The following is a 21,099-nucleotide window of genomic DNA, read 5'->3' as shown; positions in this document are numbered from 1 at the left end:
GCATATGTGTACCACACACGTACACACACCCTGCCATAATAATATAACGGTATTGTTTACCTTGGTCTTTATTGGTTAATTTATTTCCGTTTAAAACGCATTTATCAACTTGTTTAAAAAAAACTTTGTGTTCGTGTTTAAATTTTGCCCTCTTCGGAGCCCCTCGGGTCAACTTTTTAAGTGAAACTCATTTCAAGGACTTTAAGGATGCAAAATAATATTGGCACTAATGAGGCTATCGTGTAAGGCTTATTTGCGGTGGCAGTGTGTTAATGAACGGATTGCTCATGGCGAGGTTGGCTTGAATAGAAAATTCTGCTCTGCTTCTGCTTATTAATCTTGTGAACCAAACATTTCGGCAGAACATGCGGTATGCCTGAGTAGATTTCGACAGGGTTCATTGCCCAAATTAGTGCTAAATAGGGTATAATAGTTTTGTTCACCTAGCGGTTGTGTGTAACACTAAGAGAGATAGATATAGACTTATTTGCAAATGGTCAGGATGATGAGACGAGTTGAAATCCGAGTGAATGCCTGTCTGGCCGTCCATTCTTGCAAGCTGTAAATTGAGTAAAAAAAAATTGAGAGAAAGTTGCTAAAGAGAGTATTATAGTTTTGTTCACATAACGGTTGTTTGTAAGTCCTAAAACTAAAAGAGTCAGATATAGTGTTATATATACCAAAGTGATCAGGGTGACGAGTAGAGTTGAAATCCGGATGTCTGTCCGTCCGTCTGTCCGTCTGTTCGTCTGTTCGTGCAAGCTGTAACTTGAGTAAAAATGGAGATATCATGATGAAACTTGGTTCACGTAATTCCTGGCTCCATAAGAAGGTTAAGCTCGAAGATGGGCAAAATCGGCACACTGCCACGCCCACAAAATGGCGGAAACCGAAAACCTATAAAGTGTCATAACTTTTTTTTTTTTTTTTTTTGTTTTTTTTTTGTTTGAGAAGCCAAATTAATTATCCCTAATTAAATTAGGTCTACTCTGCATGAATGTTCAAACATGTTTCGCAGGAATCAAGTGCTAACAATCGCACGGAGCGTGGATGTTGGAGGTTAAAAATTGATTGTGCGCATTGTACATTTTTTAAAAAATGTAGTTCCAAATTGGAAAGAATTATTTTTGTATAAAAATCTACTTTTTGTTTATGAAAAGTATGTCGAAAAATTTCAATTTATTTCTCATTGAAAATCTAAGAAAATATAGTTAGGGGTTTCATATAGTCTCATAAAGTTATAATATATAACGAACCGAAAACATATCGTTGAGAGTTGTAATTGTTTCAACTAAAATTTGTATATGTAATCCAACAACAATTCTTTTAAATAAGGGTACAATTTTATGATATTAAGTAGTCAAAAAAGTCCTTTCGTATTTCAAATCAAATTTGAACTTATACTTTTTAATATTTATAATCCACTTTAATAAATCAAATATGTACCATTTTGGTCGACCACTTTTTTCCATGCTTCCGCTAGAGACATTATTCCATCAGTGTAAAACTGGTCTGGTTTCTCGGCGAAAAACTGCGACAAGTAATTTTCACATATTTCTCTTGAAGCTAGCTTTACTCCATTATGGGAGTTCTGCATTGACCGAAACAAATGGTGGTCCGATGTTGAAAGGTCAAGGCTATATAAAGAATGCACCAAAACTTCCCATTCAAACTCTTCCATTTTTGCCGAGTCATCAAAAATGTGTGTGGTTTAGTGTTCCCATGATGGAAAACGAAGTTGATCAGTTCTGGCCACTTTTTTATTGCTTGCTTCAATCTCATCAGTTGTTGGCAGTAAAATGTAGAATCAATTGTTCGAACGGGGTGGAGCTGCTCATAGTGGATGATTCCTTTCCAAACCCACCAAACACTCAGCAAACCCTTTCGAGGCGTCAATACTGCCTTTGCAACCATATTTTGAGCTTCACCACGCTACCACCATGATTTTTTCGCACATTACTGTCGTATTTTATACACTTTTCGTCTCTTGTTACCACTCGTTTCAGAAATGGTTCGATTTCATTTCGCTTCAGCAAAGAATCGCAGATGTTAATTCCGTCCATTACCCAAATATCGATCTTCTTTTAGTAGTTAGCCTTTTTTAAATGGTTCAAAACCATTTAGTGATGGATTTTAAGTTCCTTAGCAATGTCATGACTGCTTATGTGATGGTCCTGGTCAATCTTTTCCATAATTTCATCTACCAAAGTGAGGTGCATTAGTCACATCGGAATTTTCAGAAGGGACGCGGGCGATGCGCTGAGCTGAGTCAATTTAGTGATATCTGTCCGTTTGTATATATGCGAAATAGTTTTTGAAATTTTCTGAAATGTCCCCCATGTCTTTTTCTATATGATCATTTGTCGGAACCGCCGATATCGCAAGCTGTATCTGCCATACAAACTGAACAATCGGAATCAAGTTTTGACGAGGTATCTTCACGACTATCACTTTAGGTCATATCTGCCATAAAAACTCACATAATAAAATCGAGTTCTACTGTGAAAACTTGTTTATTTGTGAAGAGTGTTATAGCATCGGTGCAGCTGATGTTAAGGTGTTAATAAGTGCGAAGGCGACGTATAAATGATATCTAGTTCTTATTTTTTGCCATTAGTTACAAACGAAACACGAAATTTGTTTAAAATGTCAAGAGAAATACCGTTAAGAACTATTCTGACAAATATTGTACTCTATTACATGGGCACGAAAAAGAGGTTTGTTCTTAAAAAAGAAAAAACACTTTCAATTTAATTAGTAAAGTTAAGTATAGTACTATATACATACATATTAATTAACTAAATGAGATCCCCTCTCTCGAACTTAAAAAGAATAATAAAATGTCCACTCTTTGGTTTCGCAGGTTATTGGATTTTCGGCGCGCAATTTTGTGATACTTGGGTCGCTTTCGATGTGATGTGCTCAACGGCGTCAATTTTGAATTTATGCGCCATCTCAATGGACCGTTATATACACATAAAGGATCCACTCAGGTAAGTGGCCAGCGGTGGCATCTGTGTGAGAGGGTGTGTGTGTGTAGATTTGCAGGGGTGCAGGATGTATACAATTTATACATGACCGATGTATGCCATCAAAAAGACCTTTAACAGCTTAAGTAAGTCCAACAACAAAAACAACAACACAGTGACGAAGGTGTTAAAAATTACAAAAATGGATTTCCAGTAGAAAGTGCCGCCAACTAAGTTAGCTAGCTCATCAGGACACCACTGCTAGTGTATGGCTGAATGTGCAACTGTTATCTTTTATATGTATGTATGGGTGTATGTGTGTGTCAGTATAACACAGAGCGGCAATAACAGGAGCAATGTATTATTGGATCAAGTGGAAATGTGGTACAGAGAACCTTCGAAGGCAGGCGCTGTGACACAAATAAAAGCAAACATATACAGTAGTCCGGAAGCACACATACACGTATAGCATTTTAATACAGCGGAAAATTGATTGAGTAATTGACAGTAGAGCCCACACCATTAAACGTCCAGCACACTTTCTAGGTGGTATGGGTACAATAACAACAATAACAGCAGCATGCAGCATGATGACGCGAATGGTGACACTGAGCTGATGCTGAAAATAGTGGTGATGGCGAAGGTGCAGGGCAGAGCACCAGCGGGCACTCATGTATAACAATCCTATCCTATTTTTGGCTTTCGGTTATTGATTTTTCAAATGTGCCGGTGTGTAGGGCGGGGTGCGGACAGGTTGTTGCAGCAAAGCAATCTATTCAAACTATAAATAAACAACAATGTGCCTCAAAGACTCAAGTGCTGTATGCACGATTGTATAGTCTCCACTTCACATTGTCTCTACTAAAGCTGTGGCGCACCTTCGACACTCTGAGCGATTCTACTATGCACAAAATTACTAAAATGATATTTTTTGTAAAGCGTGTTTGGGCATATTGCCCGAAAATATTAAAAGTTCCGATTTAAGCCTCACTAGTTTGATGGATTTATGGCATCCATGTATATGGTATATCGTGACTTTTTTCAGTAGGGTCCTAAGTTTAAGTCCTGTGTGACTTAAGGCTAACTTAATACCACTTTTAGAACCAGTTTTACTGATAGTACGGCAACAGCTGGGAATAATAATTCATTAAGGATTATTGAATATCAGAAATATGCAATAAAAATACGTTCGATGAAAAGGAATATTTTTTGGTACCAAATTATACTATGCGAAAATAAACTAATCGGAAAATGTGAAAAGTGTCGATCTGGAGTAAAAATATTTACACATGCATATGGCATATGGAAGATAGGTGGACAATAGCAGTCCATTTTTGGAAAACAATCACATTCTTAAGTGAAAAAGTCTTACCAAATTTTCGAAAATAACACCTGGATTTGCAATGATATTCCCTATTTTCTGATATCAAACTACACTGCAAAAAACCTAAACAAACACAATTGAATATCTTTACTAAGCAATTTAACTTTTAATAAGGAGCAGACTTACTTCGCAACAACGTTTGCAATTCGTGTAAATTCATTACCAAAATAATGGTTCGTTGTAATCGGTCTGCAGAGAAGCTAATTCATGCCATAATGAATAGTGAGCATCCGCAGAATGCCGTATGAAGTTGTAATTGCTGCTGTGGAACTGAGTTTCAATGAAGATCCAAAAGAATCCATCTGCATTGGAACTATATTCCTTCTTTTCATGGGAGGTGTTGCGAAAGGATCTTTATTTGTGGACTTATGAAGCTCAACTCGTAAAAGAATTGAAGCCAAACAACCAACACCGTCGCGCGTTTGGTAAATATACCCAATGAGGCGGTCACCGATACCGATTTTCACAAAAAACAGTTTGAATGAATTATATAATTGAATACTAAATGATTAAATATTGTACTGTCTGCATCTAGATAAGATAAAATAGTAAATTTTAAACCGTTAGTGTACACCAGCCAACTCATTAATTGCAACAAAACAAATAATGAAATAATCACTGCACTTGATCGATTAATTATACTGCGCTCACGTGCACAAATACCTAATCAGTTAAACATTAGGTGTTTGAGCACAACATTAATTCCACTCGATCATCTGATATGAGCCGCATATATAACAATTAAGTGTCTGCGATTTGCAGCCGCTGCACGCTAGCCAAAACAAACAATTTTCGGCTAAATTATGGCGATTGTATTGTGTTTAGTGTTCGTACAAATAATCTCTACACACGCACTTCCTCCGAGAATCAAGCAAACATGTTGGTAAAAGTGTTTAACTGTTCTGTAGTACCCACAGATTTTTTTGTGTTAAGCCCAAAATCGAAAACTAAGCGCTGCCATTGCTTTTGTCTCGAACAGCTAAGCAAGTGCTGAGCGATTGTATTTTGACCCATCGACAGATATACACACAACATGTATGACCTATATAACTAACTTGAACCATTCTCATAAGCCAACGTAAAATTAGATGTTGTTGCAATTATACTTTGTGTCTACAAAATTCACCTTGATACTTATCTTGGACCTCTGAGAGTTTGCAACACGTCTACCGATTTGGCCAGCCTTAACCTTATTAGATGTGGCGTTTTTCGCGCACTACATTGTACAATCACACTTGTAAACACATTTTGCTAAGTCAGACAATACATTGAGTACATGCTAACCCAGCATACGGTTAAGTTAGTTTAGTCTGATATTTTCGTGAAGGACACTTAGACCAGTTTTAGTCCGCAGCGACGACAGATGGACTGCTGTGACCTAGATCATGAAAATTGTTCATATTTCGAGATGAAAGCGCTTAACGCGAATTTCAATTTCTGCTGCCTCACTATCGATTTCTCACTATAGGGCACTGATGTCGTGAGGCCACCAATTGTTTGAAGCGTAGCATTGCTAACGCGCCACAAGTGCACAAGGAATGCTTCATTGTTTCATTTGCCTTGCTCTTGACATTTTGTGCAGTCATTTAAATCCGTGAGCACATTCTTAATTCTGCAGACAGGAGTGAACAGGAACTTTATATATTATTGATCTACCGTTTTGCACATGATATATGCTGTTTTGTATCCCAGTAGATCATGCAGAATGTTTTAATCTTCCTTGGCATTCCATTGTCAATAATGTCGTAACCATAATACATGGGTTTAGGAATCTCGGCCACATTATTGGATGACATCCGCTCCACTCCATTGATAACTTTGCTACCTGACACCTGAAGTCATTTATTCCCGGCGACACTCTACACTGCTGCCCTGCTTCCCAACATAAATTAAAATTGTAACATTTTGATTAAGGCTCTAGAAGATTTCATCATTTTTCTGGGAGATTTTCAACAAAAATTTCCTGAATTTTTAAATAATAATACTATTTATTAAAGGTAATAAACAGTAAGACTTTTAATTAAAATTTCGCGCGAAAACCAATTGGCCGATTTTTTTTTTTTAAGTGGATATTGACATATGTGTTAAATCTCACAGTAAAACAATACTTAGTACGATTATCTTTCTGCAGTACATAAAGTGCATTCGGCGATTCTTCCGATTAGGCCTTCGTTGATAATTTTTTATCGCACGTAATATTTCTTAATTGGTACAAATCATTCAAAGAGGAGAGAAATTGTGTAGAGTTACACCTACTTTTCAGAAAAGGAAAATGTTTTTAGTGTTCCAACCTAAATCGTTTCGAAGTGCGACATTTAAATCTGGATACTCTGCTGAACGGACGATTGAGACCTCCTTTGAATTTAATATCTGTTAAATATACTAAAATTACTGATTCATGTATTCGATCCTGCGGCCCGCATTGTTGGGTGATTGTGGTTTTCGAACAATTTTCACAATCGCCATTAGCAGTCTGCACGTGCAACCATCAAAGTTAGGCAAAATAAGCTAAACCGCGCCCACATTTCCCTTAACAACAGTTAGCCGTCTAACTTATACATACACACGATGCTTATATTATATCTATGTTTTAACTGTGTACACATACAAACTCACCAACAAACGTTTATTGTTTCAATTTTCTTTCAATTTCCTTTCGCTTTTTTCTTTGGTGGCATTTTTTCGACTTACCGCACGCACAGTTAATTCCGACTTACAGCGGATTTGTTGCGTATAAATACGAGTTCATATGTATTTATGTGTGTGTGAAGAGGTAAATCTGCATGAGCTCGCTGATTCTCGCACACACTTCAAGTGTTGATGTTCGCGCGCAAGAATTGTTCTTTCCCCTTATGTTTGGTCTCTTAGACTCGCGCCAAACTTCGAAGAATATTGCAAATCTCAAGCAAAAATCAGACTGTGCCATACATATACCGAGGTACGTACATATGTATGTATGTCTATGTACTATATTTAATTTTACGCCGGTGTATGGGTAGCTCAGTTGATTTTGGTTCCAATTTAATTGTTTACTTGCTTGGTGTTTGTTTGCTTGGCTTCTTCGCAATTGTACGGGGAAATGATGTAGAGTCTGTGGAGCAATCAGCGGTCAGCCAAGCGAACCGCCCACTCGAGAAAGTGTGCACAAACTACGCGTAATTGTATATAGTATGAATATAGAACTCTTAGAGAATTCAATTATAAACGAAAAAGTTCCTGAAATAAAGTGACGCGTGTCTTAAGCTTTATTAAATGACATCGCTAAGGATTTAGTATAATTTGAGAACGCCAAGGAAACACAATAGTATATCCTGAAATCAACAAAAATTATAATTACTTTAATTTTTCCAAAACCCAGAAAATTCAACAGATAATGATTCAATTTAATTTTATTAATTTAATTAGTAACAAGGGTGCATATACCATTTAATAGAATAAGAACCTAACTAAAGAATCTTTATGCATTTGTTTGTTTAATTAAATTTTCCATATTAGTACTTGTTATAATCCCGGCTTAGGCGGTCCTCAATGCCTTCCCTGATTTGTCAGTTTCGAACACATACAAGAGTTACGGGAAGTCAAATCTGGCGAACCTGGTGGCCGAGCCATGACTCTCGTTTCGTGTTTGACCAAAAAGTTAATTACAATTTTAATACATAGACAGAATGTAACGGTGTAGTACCGTGGTGAAAAATTCATGACTTTCTAGGCCATAAATACGGTCGTTTATGACGAATTACTACACGAGTGGCCACAGTGGTATTCCTTATTGATCGTTTGATCCGGAACTATTGGTGAGTGACGAGTTCTTTTGAATTTGGGCTCCTCAACTCTTTTACGAGCTTAACTCGTCGTCATTTTAAATGTTTTGGTACCAGTATAGTATTGAACCCTTCATACCAAAAACATTAAGCGCAATCTATTGAGTCGACGACGGTTACCGGCTATTGTAGATGGACGGCTCACATTGGGGCAAGATTTCGTAGACTTCACGACCTTCACTGAATGAGTTGTGCAACTCAAATACTTATGTTGGTGATGAACCAGATTACTACTAGAAGACGTGTTTGCACTAGTTTTTAATATTCTGCAGCCGCGGTTAATTTTTTTAAATTAATTTAAACCAACTGTTTTACCAATTTAGAAAATGCCACCTTTGAGGTCCTTCCTAGAATATAGAAGAAGAAATTTAATATTTCTGAAATATATATCGCGATCGTTTTTCTCATCCGATTTCACCCACTTCAGCACTATATGAAAAGATGTAAAAATAATTGCACCTAAGCAGGATAATTCGACATAAATCACACACATCATCACATTAAACCTATTAGAGGCGGGCCTTACTCACTTTTTTGTAAATTTTCAGCATTGTAAATTAACAGACTCTAGCACCAAATAGTGATAGCAATTTATAAGTGTTCGCTTAATAGCAGGTAAAGGCACTTTTTCAATCGCCTTTGTTTGACAGATCATGCATGAGTCGTGTCAAGCTGTCCTATTAGGTTTAATCCGTATTGTTTGGTCACGTACATGAGAGTACTATTCGCAATAACAATCTTGAGATTTAACATTAAATAATATTTGACCTAATCGACTACGTCCAGCACGTAGTGAAAAAAATACTTGTATAGCAGCTGTTGGCTAACTACAGCTTGTTCAAGAACTGAAGACGCTCGATCTTTAAAGGTGGGCTCTTCGCTCTATGGGCTTTTGAAAAGTTCCAAGAGGATCAGGCGTATTCAAGCCAAATTTTTTTCAGCGATGAGGTCCATTTCTGGCTCAATTATATATGAAATGTACTGAGCTTTCATTTATGCAGTCTATGTTGATCATGCGACTCGTACTGTACTGTACTGTAGACCGTTAAATTACGTCTTGGAACATAACTTTTTTGAAGATACAGATTTATTTGCTTTTAAGATAACAAATTTATTATAAAAGAAATAAACATCCGATATAAAAAAATATCAAAAAGGTGAAATGACTTAGCCACAGTGAAAATTTAAATTCTCTATTTTTTTATTTTGCGAATTCAAGATATGTATGTACATGAATTGCGAGAAATGCTATTATAATAAATCATAAGTAGCGCATATGGTTACATATGTACATACATGCATAGATAATCAGTAGAAAACAAAATAACCGATAGCTGTTTACATGCATAATAGCTGAATAGCTAGTTATGCTTGTATTATAACGGTAAGTATATACAACCACGCCTACTTGTGCTCACTTATCCATATGTACCCAAGCTTTCTACTAACAATGCGCACTACCCATACATACATATTTTTGGTCAAAATTTATGCTAACGAAATGCTGTCGGCTATTTGTTTGCCAAACGAATCAAATTATATGCAAATCCCAACTCGTTCAATATTTTATGAATCCGTTAGACATTGCTGGCGATTCAGCATTCGTTTCGAATGCGCATATGTTGGCATTCGCAAATTACGCCAGCAACAACACAATTCGTCAAATACGAACAAACTCAATAGTTCAGTTATTTGAGGAATTCTGTATTAACTGACAACGCATTCCTATGAATATATGTACAATATAAATTATCAAACTATAATTGCCTGAATTATTATTTGTTTGCTATAACCTAAATACCGTTAATTTTTCATCAAAATTTTGATTTGTTTTTGCTTGTAGCAAAGAATTCGGAAAAATGTGAGTTCAGTACTAGCTTCATTTAGTTATTTTTGATTTTCCTATCACCATATTATAACAAAGTTCGGTTGTCAATATTTTTCGATTTCTCCAAAAATCTTATTGCTTTAAAGTAGTCCATAATTTTTTAAATATTTTCCTGTCAAATAGATTGATTTTTGCTTAGAGCCGATTAAATTATCTAAATAAGATGTAATGTAAATACTAAATAATTTTAACTAGATAGAGTCTGCCTGCACTCAAGATATACTGACGATAGGTCCATGAAACTTTCTTTCAGTACTTGATAGTCCTTATTGAAAAGGGGAATAAGCGAAATTTTCTCATTAAACCAGTTCTTTACTAATGAAAGACACTGAAATTCTCCTAAAAAGCACTGTTTCTCATACTTCATTCCTTCTAAAGCTTTGGATTAAGTATTGCTTGAGAACTTTAACATTTTTCAAGTCCATAGCAATCTTAGTGTACAAATATATTGTTGCTGTTACAATGGTACATACAACTAATTTCAACAACTCGTCAAGATTTTTAATTTCAACATTTTTTTTTGGTTAGTTTCGAACAATTTTTTTTAGTTTAAGCGCTAAAAAAAAAAATATATATATATATTTTTGTTGGATAAAATTTAACTTAATATATATCTATATTTTTTTTTCAATAACAAGTTAAATTTTATCCAACAAAAATTCCTAGTTTGCGTAAAAAATTGCAAAAATTTATTTATTCAAAAATCGGATATGCCCGGTACATATCACCACCAACATCAAAGACCTCATCCCAGTATGCGTATTCATTCATTCATTGGTCTGTTGAACGTAATGAATTGTAAGTGTAAGGAGTTTTTGTTTTACACATTTTTTCATCACCGAAGCAAATTATCAATAACAATCCATCAAAGTATCAATAACTTTCTTTATTCGCGACAACGCGACAAAAATATAAAATAGTTCAAATCTCAATTTGCATCACAAGTTTTTGATGACATGAGTCAGCTCAGCTCTGTTTTCTTCACATGCTTTCTTATTGAACTTTGGCACCACTCTTGTAACAAAATTCATCACGTTCAAAGACATCACATAAGCTTTCATATAAGGTCACAACTCCGGTTGTTCTCCAAAAAAGTCAGTGTTCCGCACCTTACGCTTGTTAGGTATAATATTTATACTTTTCCATCATGTTGCTATAGAGTAAATAGTTATATTCACTCAACGGTTATTTATGTCATCAAAATCTAATCGATATAGATATGGAGTTATCTGGATACTGAGACGAGTTGTATTTTGGGTGAGTGTATGTCTTTCCGTCCGTGAAACTTGGTAAAAGCTTTTGGAATAAAACGGGTAGAAACATCTGTAACCAGTTAATGTTTATTTCAAGAAGGATTTCTTAAAAAATTTAAATCAACTTGAATGTAATAAAACAGTTAGTAAAAGAAATTATTTATTGAAATTAACATTAACCCTGAATGCAAGCTGATGTAAAAGCAGTTTTCCAAAAATTATTCGAACTTTTCATTCAATGGTTGGATACTTAGATATTATATTTTACTCAAATAGATATTTACATGCCATATCTATTTCGCTGAAAGGGCAATATTCTGACGTGACTATACCAATTTAAATCAAATTTTTCCATCTCTGTCAGTAAAGATGTTTTTTGATTGTTTGTATCAGTAATAATTTCGCTTGGCGAGGGTTGGTCGTTTGTAGCCAGAGACAATCTCTCTACACCCTTTATTATATTCGAAACTTTTGAAAATCCCATCTGACTTTAGAAAGAAAACTTACATCTTCCGCGGACATTTTTGTTGCTTGTACAGTGGTCGTCTGACCTAGACCTTAGCAGAACTCTTGGCCAGACTTCGATTATAATCCTTTTTGAAAGCATATATATCATACTTTATTTTTTGTTATATCAGGAGCACATATTCGAATATTGTTTCTACTTTAGTCACGAACACGTAATTGAGAGCTAGAACAAATACTACAAAACTCATTTGAATGGGGCGCATAGAAATCAAGAAGGAATTAAATTTTCTTAGCAAATATTAAGCACCTTTAAAATGCAAATACACGCCTTAAAGTATACTCTTAAAGGGTTGAAAAAGTTTTTCTAAGAAACCCAGAATGCGTGATAATACAGTTTTAGCCTAAAAAGATGTGAGATAAAATGTATATTTGCTTAAATTTGTGCCTTTTGTCTGAGCAGGTGATCATGTTTGTGCGTCAGGACAATTTTCTTTTACAACCTTACCAATTAGTACACACCCTATTTCGTATTACAGAACTTCACGCAATTCCACCCGACTCTGACACACAGCGCATTTGATTTATTTGCATGGCAATTCTCTCTCACACTCACTTTCCCCATCGGCCTTGCTAGAACCTTTTCGCTTAGTCTGCGCTTAAGCGTTCCGGCGTCATTTTCTAAAATTACAAGCACGCTGAAGGTAAAAGCGTACTGAAGTCAGCGCTTTTACAAGGAACAAACTGTATACAGGTAAATGCCAACAACACTCCGAAAGACATCAAAACTCTGGCCTATATTCGCACTTAAGCAGACCCGAGCCCATAAGACTTTCTCATGCTTTTTGTTGTATCTGCAACAGTTACACCAGAAAAAAAGCCGACGCTAGGTCATTGCCTTTGTCCTTTTCTTTTGATTTTTTTCTTGTTGTTTGCATAATTTTCTCACTCTTCACTTAGTCCTCTTATAATTGCATTCAATTTGCGTCGCTTGAATTTTCAAATTATTCCCTACAATTAAATTAAACAGCCCACTGCGCTTACAATGACGGCGCAAGTATACGCGTGATGAGCCAAAGAAAAGAAGAATTAGTTACAGCAATTTGCACGAGAGAGATTTTTATTACACCAATTTAAGCAGATTTAACAAATTGTAAAGGTGTGAAGAGAGTTTTGGAAAAGGGTGTGCAGAATACTGCTGTTTTCTCCAAGCATTAGGAAAGGTTGTTGGGAAAGCGCTGAAAAAAAGACATTAGGATATGGCAGAATAACTGTTTGGATGCAAAAGTTATTCTTAGAATTTTAGGAAATTATGTGACAGTAAATAATAAAACAGAATACATTTATTAAATAGTTTTGAATTCATAAGTGTAAATGGTGTAATAGAGCAAACAATTTTTATGAATAATTTTCGTACCTTAATTATTTGCAGATTTTGTTAAATTAGATTAGGCACTTAATACCATTCTACACACATAGCACTAATGGCAAGAGCAAGCAGCAGAAGAAGAGCGGCTTCTCCTTAATTCATTCTTATAGCTAAGCTGCTACGCAATCTTTCAGCTCGCTGGCAGTTAGATCAAAGTGTACGTTATCACTAGCTATAGCATAAAGCTACTTTTATATTCCAATATTCTAATGACGAGCCACCACAGAATCATGGGAACTGAGAATCTTCCCAGTCTTCGTGCACCTTGCGCTAGCTCAATAAGCGTTGTTCAGCAAAAGCTCTTTGTCCCAAAGTGGAACGTTAAAGGTCTTACTCTCAGCCAGGTTTACATGGCTACAATGATAGAGGTCCCAAATGTACACTGGTACTCACATGGTGAAGCTGGATATTTATGTGGGCGCAATTCTTCAGAGTTGCAAGAAGGAAGATGAGATGGAAACGCCTAGACACTTCCTCCTCCACTGTCCAATTCGTGCCAGACTCAGATTAAAGCATTTCGGTTGACATACTTTTTACGAACCCGGAAAATTGAATTGATATTAGCCGATTCAAAAAATTGTGGCTGGCTCTAGAAGCTCGGCCTTTTTGCTCCGTACCTAGGAGTTCTGGGCATCACAACAGACATGCATCTCTACCTGTCCAAATGAGATTATTCGTAGCTTCACAAAAAAGAACTTGATATTTTCTTGAATATAACAAACATTTCTACCACAGCATCCAAATTACATAATCATTGACATATTCAAACTCAATTAGCAAATACTCTTTCATCGCAGTTTTTTGCTTCCCAATTTGTGTTGAAAGGATTTACGACTACGTGTATTTTTCATATGTGGTCTAAGATTATTATCGGCTACTTGTGAATTTTTACTCTACAAGGAGTGGTACTCAACTCCTTTACGTGTTTGACTAACGTGTTCTTATATATTTTGAATTTGACGAAAGTTGTGATCACAAAGCCGTAACTTCCTACATTTCCATTCGATCAACTCCATTGCAATTCTCTAATTACTTCGGCAAATAATTCATGCCGCCTCACCAAATATCTGCGCTGTTGAACTGTGGTTCTGTTAAAGCTTTATTGATTACCAGATAAGAAACATATTTAATATATAATATTTATTTATTTTCACTTTCGCGCTACATCAGTAGCAAAGCATTAAACACATTCTCTTCCTTTTATTTCACAAGTGTTCTACACGGGGTGACGATAAGATCTATCTTTGCATTAGTTAAGTAAATTATACTAATTATATATATAAAATAAGTCAAACAGAAAAACAAGTTTAGAAGTCAGAAAACATAACTTCATTAAATGGATTCGCTTAAAACTACTAGAAAGCACTTCAAAGGGAAATACTTGGGTATGGTGCACCAATCACCATGGCATAAAAAGTTACTCACACGCCCCGTCATTTACACATAATTCAAAAATATTATTAAATCATTGCGCCATGCTGACTTTGAAATTTACATCGTAATTTTTTTTTTTTTTTTTTTTTTTTTTTTTTTTTTTTTTTTTTTTTTTTWTTTTTTTTTTTTTTTTTTTTTTTTTTCAATAGTCTTTTATGATTCCATTTCCTTCATCGCTAACTTATGTCAGCATTTGCAGCGGTCCATTGGGACATAATCCACATAAAATCTCGGAAAACTAGTATCCATCTTGTACAACGGTACATACATATATGTATATGTAAACGCATAGCCAACCAAAATTATCAATATTTACAAAAATGTCTACAAACACACTCTATAATGCATACATGCAGATTGCTGTTGTAGTCGGTGAGTTCGGAGAGTGTGTTTGAGGAGGCCAGCTGAGCCACCACGAATATGCGATTGTGGAGTGCAAGAATGCATTGACAATGTGGAATATGCACACATGGGGCCATCAGCAATTCCATGGCACTTTTGCCTTTGCTGAAGTGCGTACTGCATACTTTGGCCCAACAATAATGACCCTACAATGAACAAGAGAAATGTGTTTATAAATATTTTTACAGAAATTTGTGTGAGTTAATGTTTATGTGGAATGAGGTTCGTTTGTTTGTTTATTGTCGCGTGCCAATTTGATGACACTTGAAGGCACGATTTTGACAAAAAAAAAAACATGTGTCATAACATTCCGTTCATTTTGGCTTGTCTCTTTTGTTATACTTTGGCCACTTGTACCACTTCTGCCGTTGCTGTTGCTGGCGCAAATTTATGCAAGCCGACACGATGTCATTGTCAATTTACATACACACCATGTTCGAATTGACAAATGTTGCTCGCATGTGAGCACATGGAAATCTACATGAGAAAGTTGGCGTTTATGGCCGTGAGCAAGTAATTTGTTGTGCCCTGCAAGAATCATTTTGCTGATAAATAATAAGCGCACATTATATTAGAAATAACATAATATTCATATAGGTATATCGTAAAATAGTCGTCCCTCAAACAAGTAAACCTTGATCGTGGTAATCCACAAATTTTCTTCATATTATCTACTTAATAGACATGGTTTCGAAAAATAATCTGCCGCAAATTTAGTCAAGTAAAAAAGTTTTCAATATAAGGAACTCGATTTTGATCACTTTTCATCACTTTATTTGGCAGCTACATGCTACAGTGAGAAACTCTTGGGAAGGAAAATACGTATACAAAATTTCAGACCGATATCTCTAAAACGCACGTTCACGCATATATACACGGACAAACAGAGACCCTTTACGCTCATCATGTATAGTATATATATAAACTTTTTAGGGTCTCCGACTCTTCCTTTTGAGTGTCACAAACTTCGTGACAAACTCATTAAACCATGTTCAGGGTATGAAAATATTGTCCAATACTGTGTCTAGATGAAAAGCGATTTAGGTTTATAATTATACTCAATTCAATTTCGATCTGATATTGCAATGATGCCATCTGGACATCTTCTTAATAAGGTCGTCCTCACCACTTACTGCATAACCTCGATATATAATATGTGGCTAATAATAAATTGCTGCTCCGCTGGCGAGCAAAGGGCCACAATGAGACTCTTTCGAAAAAGATAGGCAAAGGATAATAAAGCGAATATGTATGTAGTCTCTGCTGTCCAATTACCAACTTCATCCGTTTGTTAGTAAATGCAACTCTAGCGACCGAATAAAGGCAGTATAACCTTATCACCTGCATCGATCGCAAAACGAAACAGATATGTAACATTAAGACCTTTCAATCTTAAGCAGGTTTTTCAGTATTAAAAAAACTCGATAATGTAACTCTCGACTGTGTAAATTCAGTCCGTACGGTTTGCTTAAAATCCACCTGTGCGTTATCCTCCTCAAATAATGGGCTCTAATATCAGAAACACAAGTGATCGGTACATAATCTAATATCCAGTACCTAATTTCCTATGAATTGATTTATTAAAATTCCATTATTACTCAATAAGACTGAGCAAAAACCCAACAGTCATTAATTTCAGTACATACAAAATTCTCAAAAATTGAAATGAGTTCTTCGAAGTAATGTGTTATCCATTATCCCATTATCATATATGGTTTACTGTACCTGGAGGGCATTTTCTGACGCACACCCACACCAAAGCAGGCAATTTATTTAAGTATGTGTCCCATTATTGTCAGCATTCGCACTTCAATGTCAATGTTACTCGTAAATTTAATCCAAAAGTATGCTTCTTTGAAGTTGTGCGTCTTCCGCGGAATTCACATGCCCATGCACTTAAATGGTGCATATGTATGCATACACACACACATACATCCACAAATCTTTCTAATGAAATTGTCAATTTGTCGCGCTTTGTTAGTTAAGTTTGCAAACTGGCATAGAGGCGGAGATATAATAACAATAAAGACAGCAGTGACTTTTCGAAATTTTGAATTAAAATATTTATTAAGAAAATAAAACGAATGTGTGTATGCGAAATATATGTATTTATCCCCTTATTCAAAGTGTAGCCTACAAAAGAAACTGGCATATTGTTATTAATGGAAATGCGGTTTTTTATAATGCGCAATTCATAGAGACATTCAAAACGAAGTTATTTTGTTTTCTTTAATAACAAATAATATTATACCTATCCTTCAGAATGAAAGCTAAACTCATTCTTCAATATTGCCTTCACTTCCAGAGAAAGGAAGGGATTTTTTTTTTTTTTTTCGTTTTTTGAAAATGAAATATACATTTTGAATGATAAAAAAAAATGAATTAAAAGTTTTTAAGGAAGAAGTCGCACGGTGCCATATCAGGTGAATACGGGGAGTGGTTAATGGTTAAATAGGATTTTTGGTCAAACAATCGGTCACAAGTGTCGATCGATGAGACGGCGCATTATCGTGCAATAAACGCCAACTTTCGTCTTTGCAATATTTGGGCTGAACACTTCGAATGCGGCGCACCAACTGCTTCAAAACTCCAAGGTAGAATACCGCAATACCCTTGGAATCATAAAAACAAATCAGCATTGTCTTCACTTTTGACTTCTTCATGCCCGATTTTTTGGGTTTCGGCCGGTGCCTTCCATTCCACCACGTTTCGTCACCAGTCACAATATTGTAAAGCAAGTTTTTATCCTCTTTAAAGGAAGATTCTGAGAAATTTTTGTCGTCACTGGAAGATCAATAAATATAGCAGATTCTAATCCACCAGTCGACATATATATAGATAGCGTCACTAGGAGGCGATAGATACCAAAAGTCCTGTTCATTTTGGAAAGATCCTTGTATAGCTCACCTTTTCTATCCTACCAAACACAGAACATCTTAATGTTAATACCGGTAGGCCTGGTATATACTGGCGGGCTCAAACTGGAAAATAGAGTGGGAAGTTGAGTCCTTTCAGAAAAATTAGATACTTGTGATATTCTTCTCGGAAGTGATATTCTCTTATCGCCATTCACTTGGGAGTGGTCAGGAACGATTAATTTACATATGGCTCAATCAGATTCTCTGAGTAACCTAAGAACATCTGTTTGAAGACGAGCTGAAGTAGGAAAGCGAAGCATCCCCTATATAGGGTTTGGGACCTGGCACGTTAAAAAAACAACCCAACCCAACCAGCCTCTGATGAGAGATCCCCTTTTGATGACGACCATAGCAAACGAAATAAGAATTAAGAATATGTCCGGTCTCTTCATTAGGAAGGTGCCGCTGCCCAGCTGGTTGATGTTCTCGTGAAAATAAAGGCTGACATCACCGCCGTTAAAGAAATGCAATGGACGGAACAAGGATCGAGACGAGTAGGTCCTTGTCGCATTTACTACAGGGGCCATATAAAAGGGCGCAAATTTGTGGGGTTCGTGATGGGAGAGAGGACTCCGTCGCCGAGTACTATCATTCACTCCGGTGAATGCACGTCTACCCACAATCCGCATCAAAGCAGGGTGCTTCAACATATCACTTATTTGTGCCCACTCCCCAACGAAAGAGAAGGACGCTGGGTCCAAAGATGTCTTCTATAAGATGCGCACTTTAACGCCAGGGTGGGCAAAGAAGGTATCTTTGGCACTACGGTCAGTAAATCCAGCCTCCTTGACGAAACATCCACGGGGCCCGAAATATGGTTTTTTGTAGTACTTGATTCCAGCCCAAGAAAATATATCAAGCTACCTGGTTATCTCCGGATCGAAAAACCACCAACCAAATCGATCATGTTGTGATAGACGGAAGACACGTCTCCAGTGTTCTAGACAGGCGTACGCTCCGAGGTCTTAACATCGACTCGGACAACTATCTTGTTGCAGCCACTATTCGCACCCGCCTCTGTGCAGCAAAAAACGCACGCCGACAAGCACACAGAAGGTCGAGAAGGTCGAGCAGCTGCAATCACAAGAGACAGCCGAACGATTTTCTACTCGGCTTACACTCCTGCTCCCTGAGAGCACTCGTCAACAACTCGATATAAGGGATATGTGGGACAGCATTTCAAACTCCTTACGTGTAGCTGCAACCGCAACCATTGATTTTCAGAAAACGCACAAGAACAGCTGGTACAACGCGGAGTGCCGTGTGGCAGCGGAGAGAAAACAGGCTGCCTACCTCGCACCTGCTGAATGTACAACGCCAGGAGAAGCCGAACCCGATTCCCCAATCGATGACAATGGAGCAGATCTTCCATTGCCCGACCAGGAAGAAGTTCGAATAGCAATTACCCGCCTGAAGAACAACAAAGCGGCGGGGGCCGATGGATTGCCAGCCGAGGTATTCAAACACGGCGGCGAAGAACTGATAAAGAGCATGTATCAGCTTCTTTGTAAAATATGGTCGGACAAAAGCATGCCCAACGATTGGAACTTAAGTGCACCCTACCCAAACCACAAAAAGGGAGATCCCACAATCTGCTCCAACTAGTGTGGGATAAGCCTCCTCAATATCGCGTATAACTTTATCAGTGTGGCTTTAGACCTGGAAAATCAACAAACGACCAGACATTCACCATGCGCCAATTTGGGAAAAGACCAGTGAAAGGAGAATCGACACACACCACCTCTTCGTCGATTTCAAAGCTGCTTTCGACAGCTCGAAAAGAAGCCGTCTTTATGTAGCGATGTCTAAATTTGGTATCCCCGCAAAACTAATACGGCTGTGTAAGCTGACGTTGAGCAACACCAAAAGCTCCGTCAAGATCGGGAAAGATCTCTCCGAGCCTGTCATCAAACAAACAGTCGTCGCACTCGCGACTTGGCTCTCACGTCACTGTTGACAGTCATAACTTTGAAGCTGTGGATAATTTCGTATATTTTAGAACCAAAGTAAGCACCACCAACAATTTCAGTATAGAAATCAAACGCAGTATAACCCCTGACGACAGGTGATACTTCCGACTGAGTAGACAATTCAGAAGTAAAGTCCTCTCTCGACAAACAAAAACCAAACTCTATAAGTTTATAAGTATAACGACCTCCACTCGTTTGGAAGGACCAAGTAGAGAAGGGCCTATCTTCGCTTGGAATATCCAATTGGCGCCACGTAGCCAAAAGAAGAAACGACTGGCACGCTGTTGTTAACTCGGCTATAATCGCGTAAGCGGTGTCTACACCAGTAAAGTAGAAGAATAAAAAGGTATTCCTGACAATTGTGAAGTACATAGATGAACTAGCAAAAGCAGGTTCCCCCTATTATTAGACTCCGATAAATAGGGAATGTAATTTATATTCCTCCTCGAATTTCATCAAGAGGACCAAAAATTTCTATATAAAGGCAAAAATGCATCTCAAGCCAAATAATCGGTCATAAGCGTCGATCGATGAGAGAAATTTTTGTTCGTCAGTCAATTTGTGCATAACAAACCGTGCACACACCCTTCGTAAGCGCAAATATTCGGTTAAAATACGATAAATCAATATTATTGGGATGTTCAATTCCATTTCCATGAATTTCAGGCAACATGTTCATTATACAATATATATTGTATACTTTTGTACCACTCACTTGGACAGAAGGCTCTCATGAAAAAAAAAAAAAAATTATCCGGAAAGTAATAGGACTGAGTCGATTCAAACAAATTATTTAAACCAATCGTTACATTTCTTTAAAAGCTTTTAAAATAAGCTCCTTCTGCGTTGATGCAGCGCTGTTAGCGCGATTTCCGAGCATTGAATGTCTCACGGAAGGCATTCTTCCTTTCATCGACCTTTTTATCTGGGCTATAGAGCGGCTAAGGAACCGTTGTTGTGGTGATATCTTGTCGGACCCGATTAACCTTTCGTTTGACTCTATTGAGGACTTCCACGTAAAACTTAGCGTTGTCCAGGAGGAACAAAGAAAAGGAAAATGAGCATTGTTGTCGAAGTCGCAGGTCTATAAGCACGGTCTTCATCAGCGACCCTTTCCAGTCCACCGAACCACATCACTTCATGCTAAATCAACATCTAGGTAAGCC

General features: G+C 36.9%; 1 protein-coding gene across 1 annotated transcript in view; it reads left to right on the top strand.

Moving 5' to 3' along the window:
- The window catches only part of LOC108974006 (dopamine receptor 1), a 119,117-nt gene that overhangs the window by 77,197 nt on the left and 20,821 nt on the right, over positions 1-21,099 (top strand). Inside the window, exon 4 of the mRNA XM_018941573.1 lies at positions 2,864-2,993. Coding sequence (XP_018797118.1) covers positions 2,864-2,993 — 130 coding nt within the window. The remainder of the gene's footprint in view (positions 1-2,863; positions 2,994-21,099) is intronic.

This window comes from Bactrocera latifrons, unplaced genomic scaffold (genome assembly GCF_001853355.1).
Source record: "Bactrocera latifrons isolate USDA-ARS-PBARC rearing strain unplaced genomic scaffold, ASM185335v1 scaffold_52, whole genome shotgun sequence".
Lineage (NCBI taxonomy): Eukaryota > Metazoa > Arthropoda > Insecta > Diptera > Tephritidae > Bactrocera > Bactrocera latifrons.
Note: the sequence above shows the minus strand (reverse complement) of the source record. Positions and strands in the feature narration are given on the sequence as shown.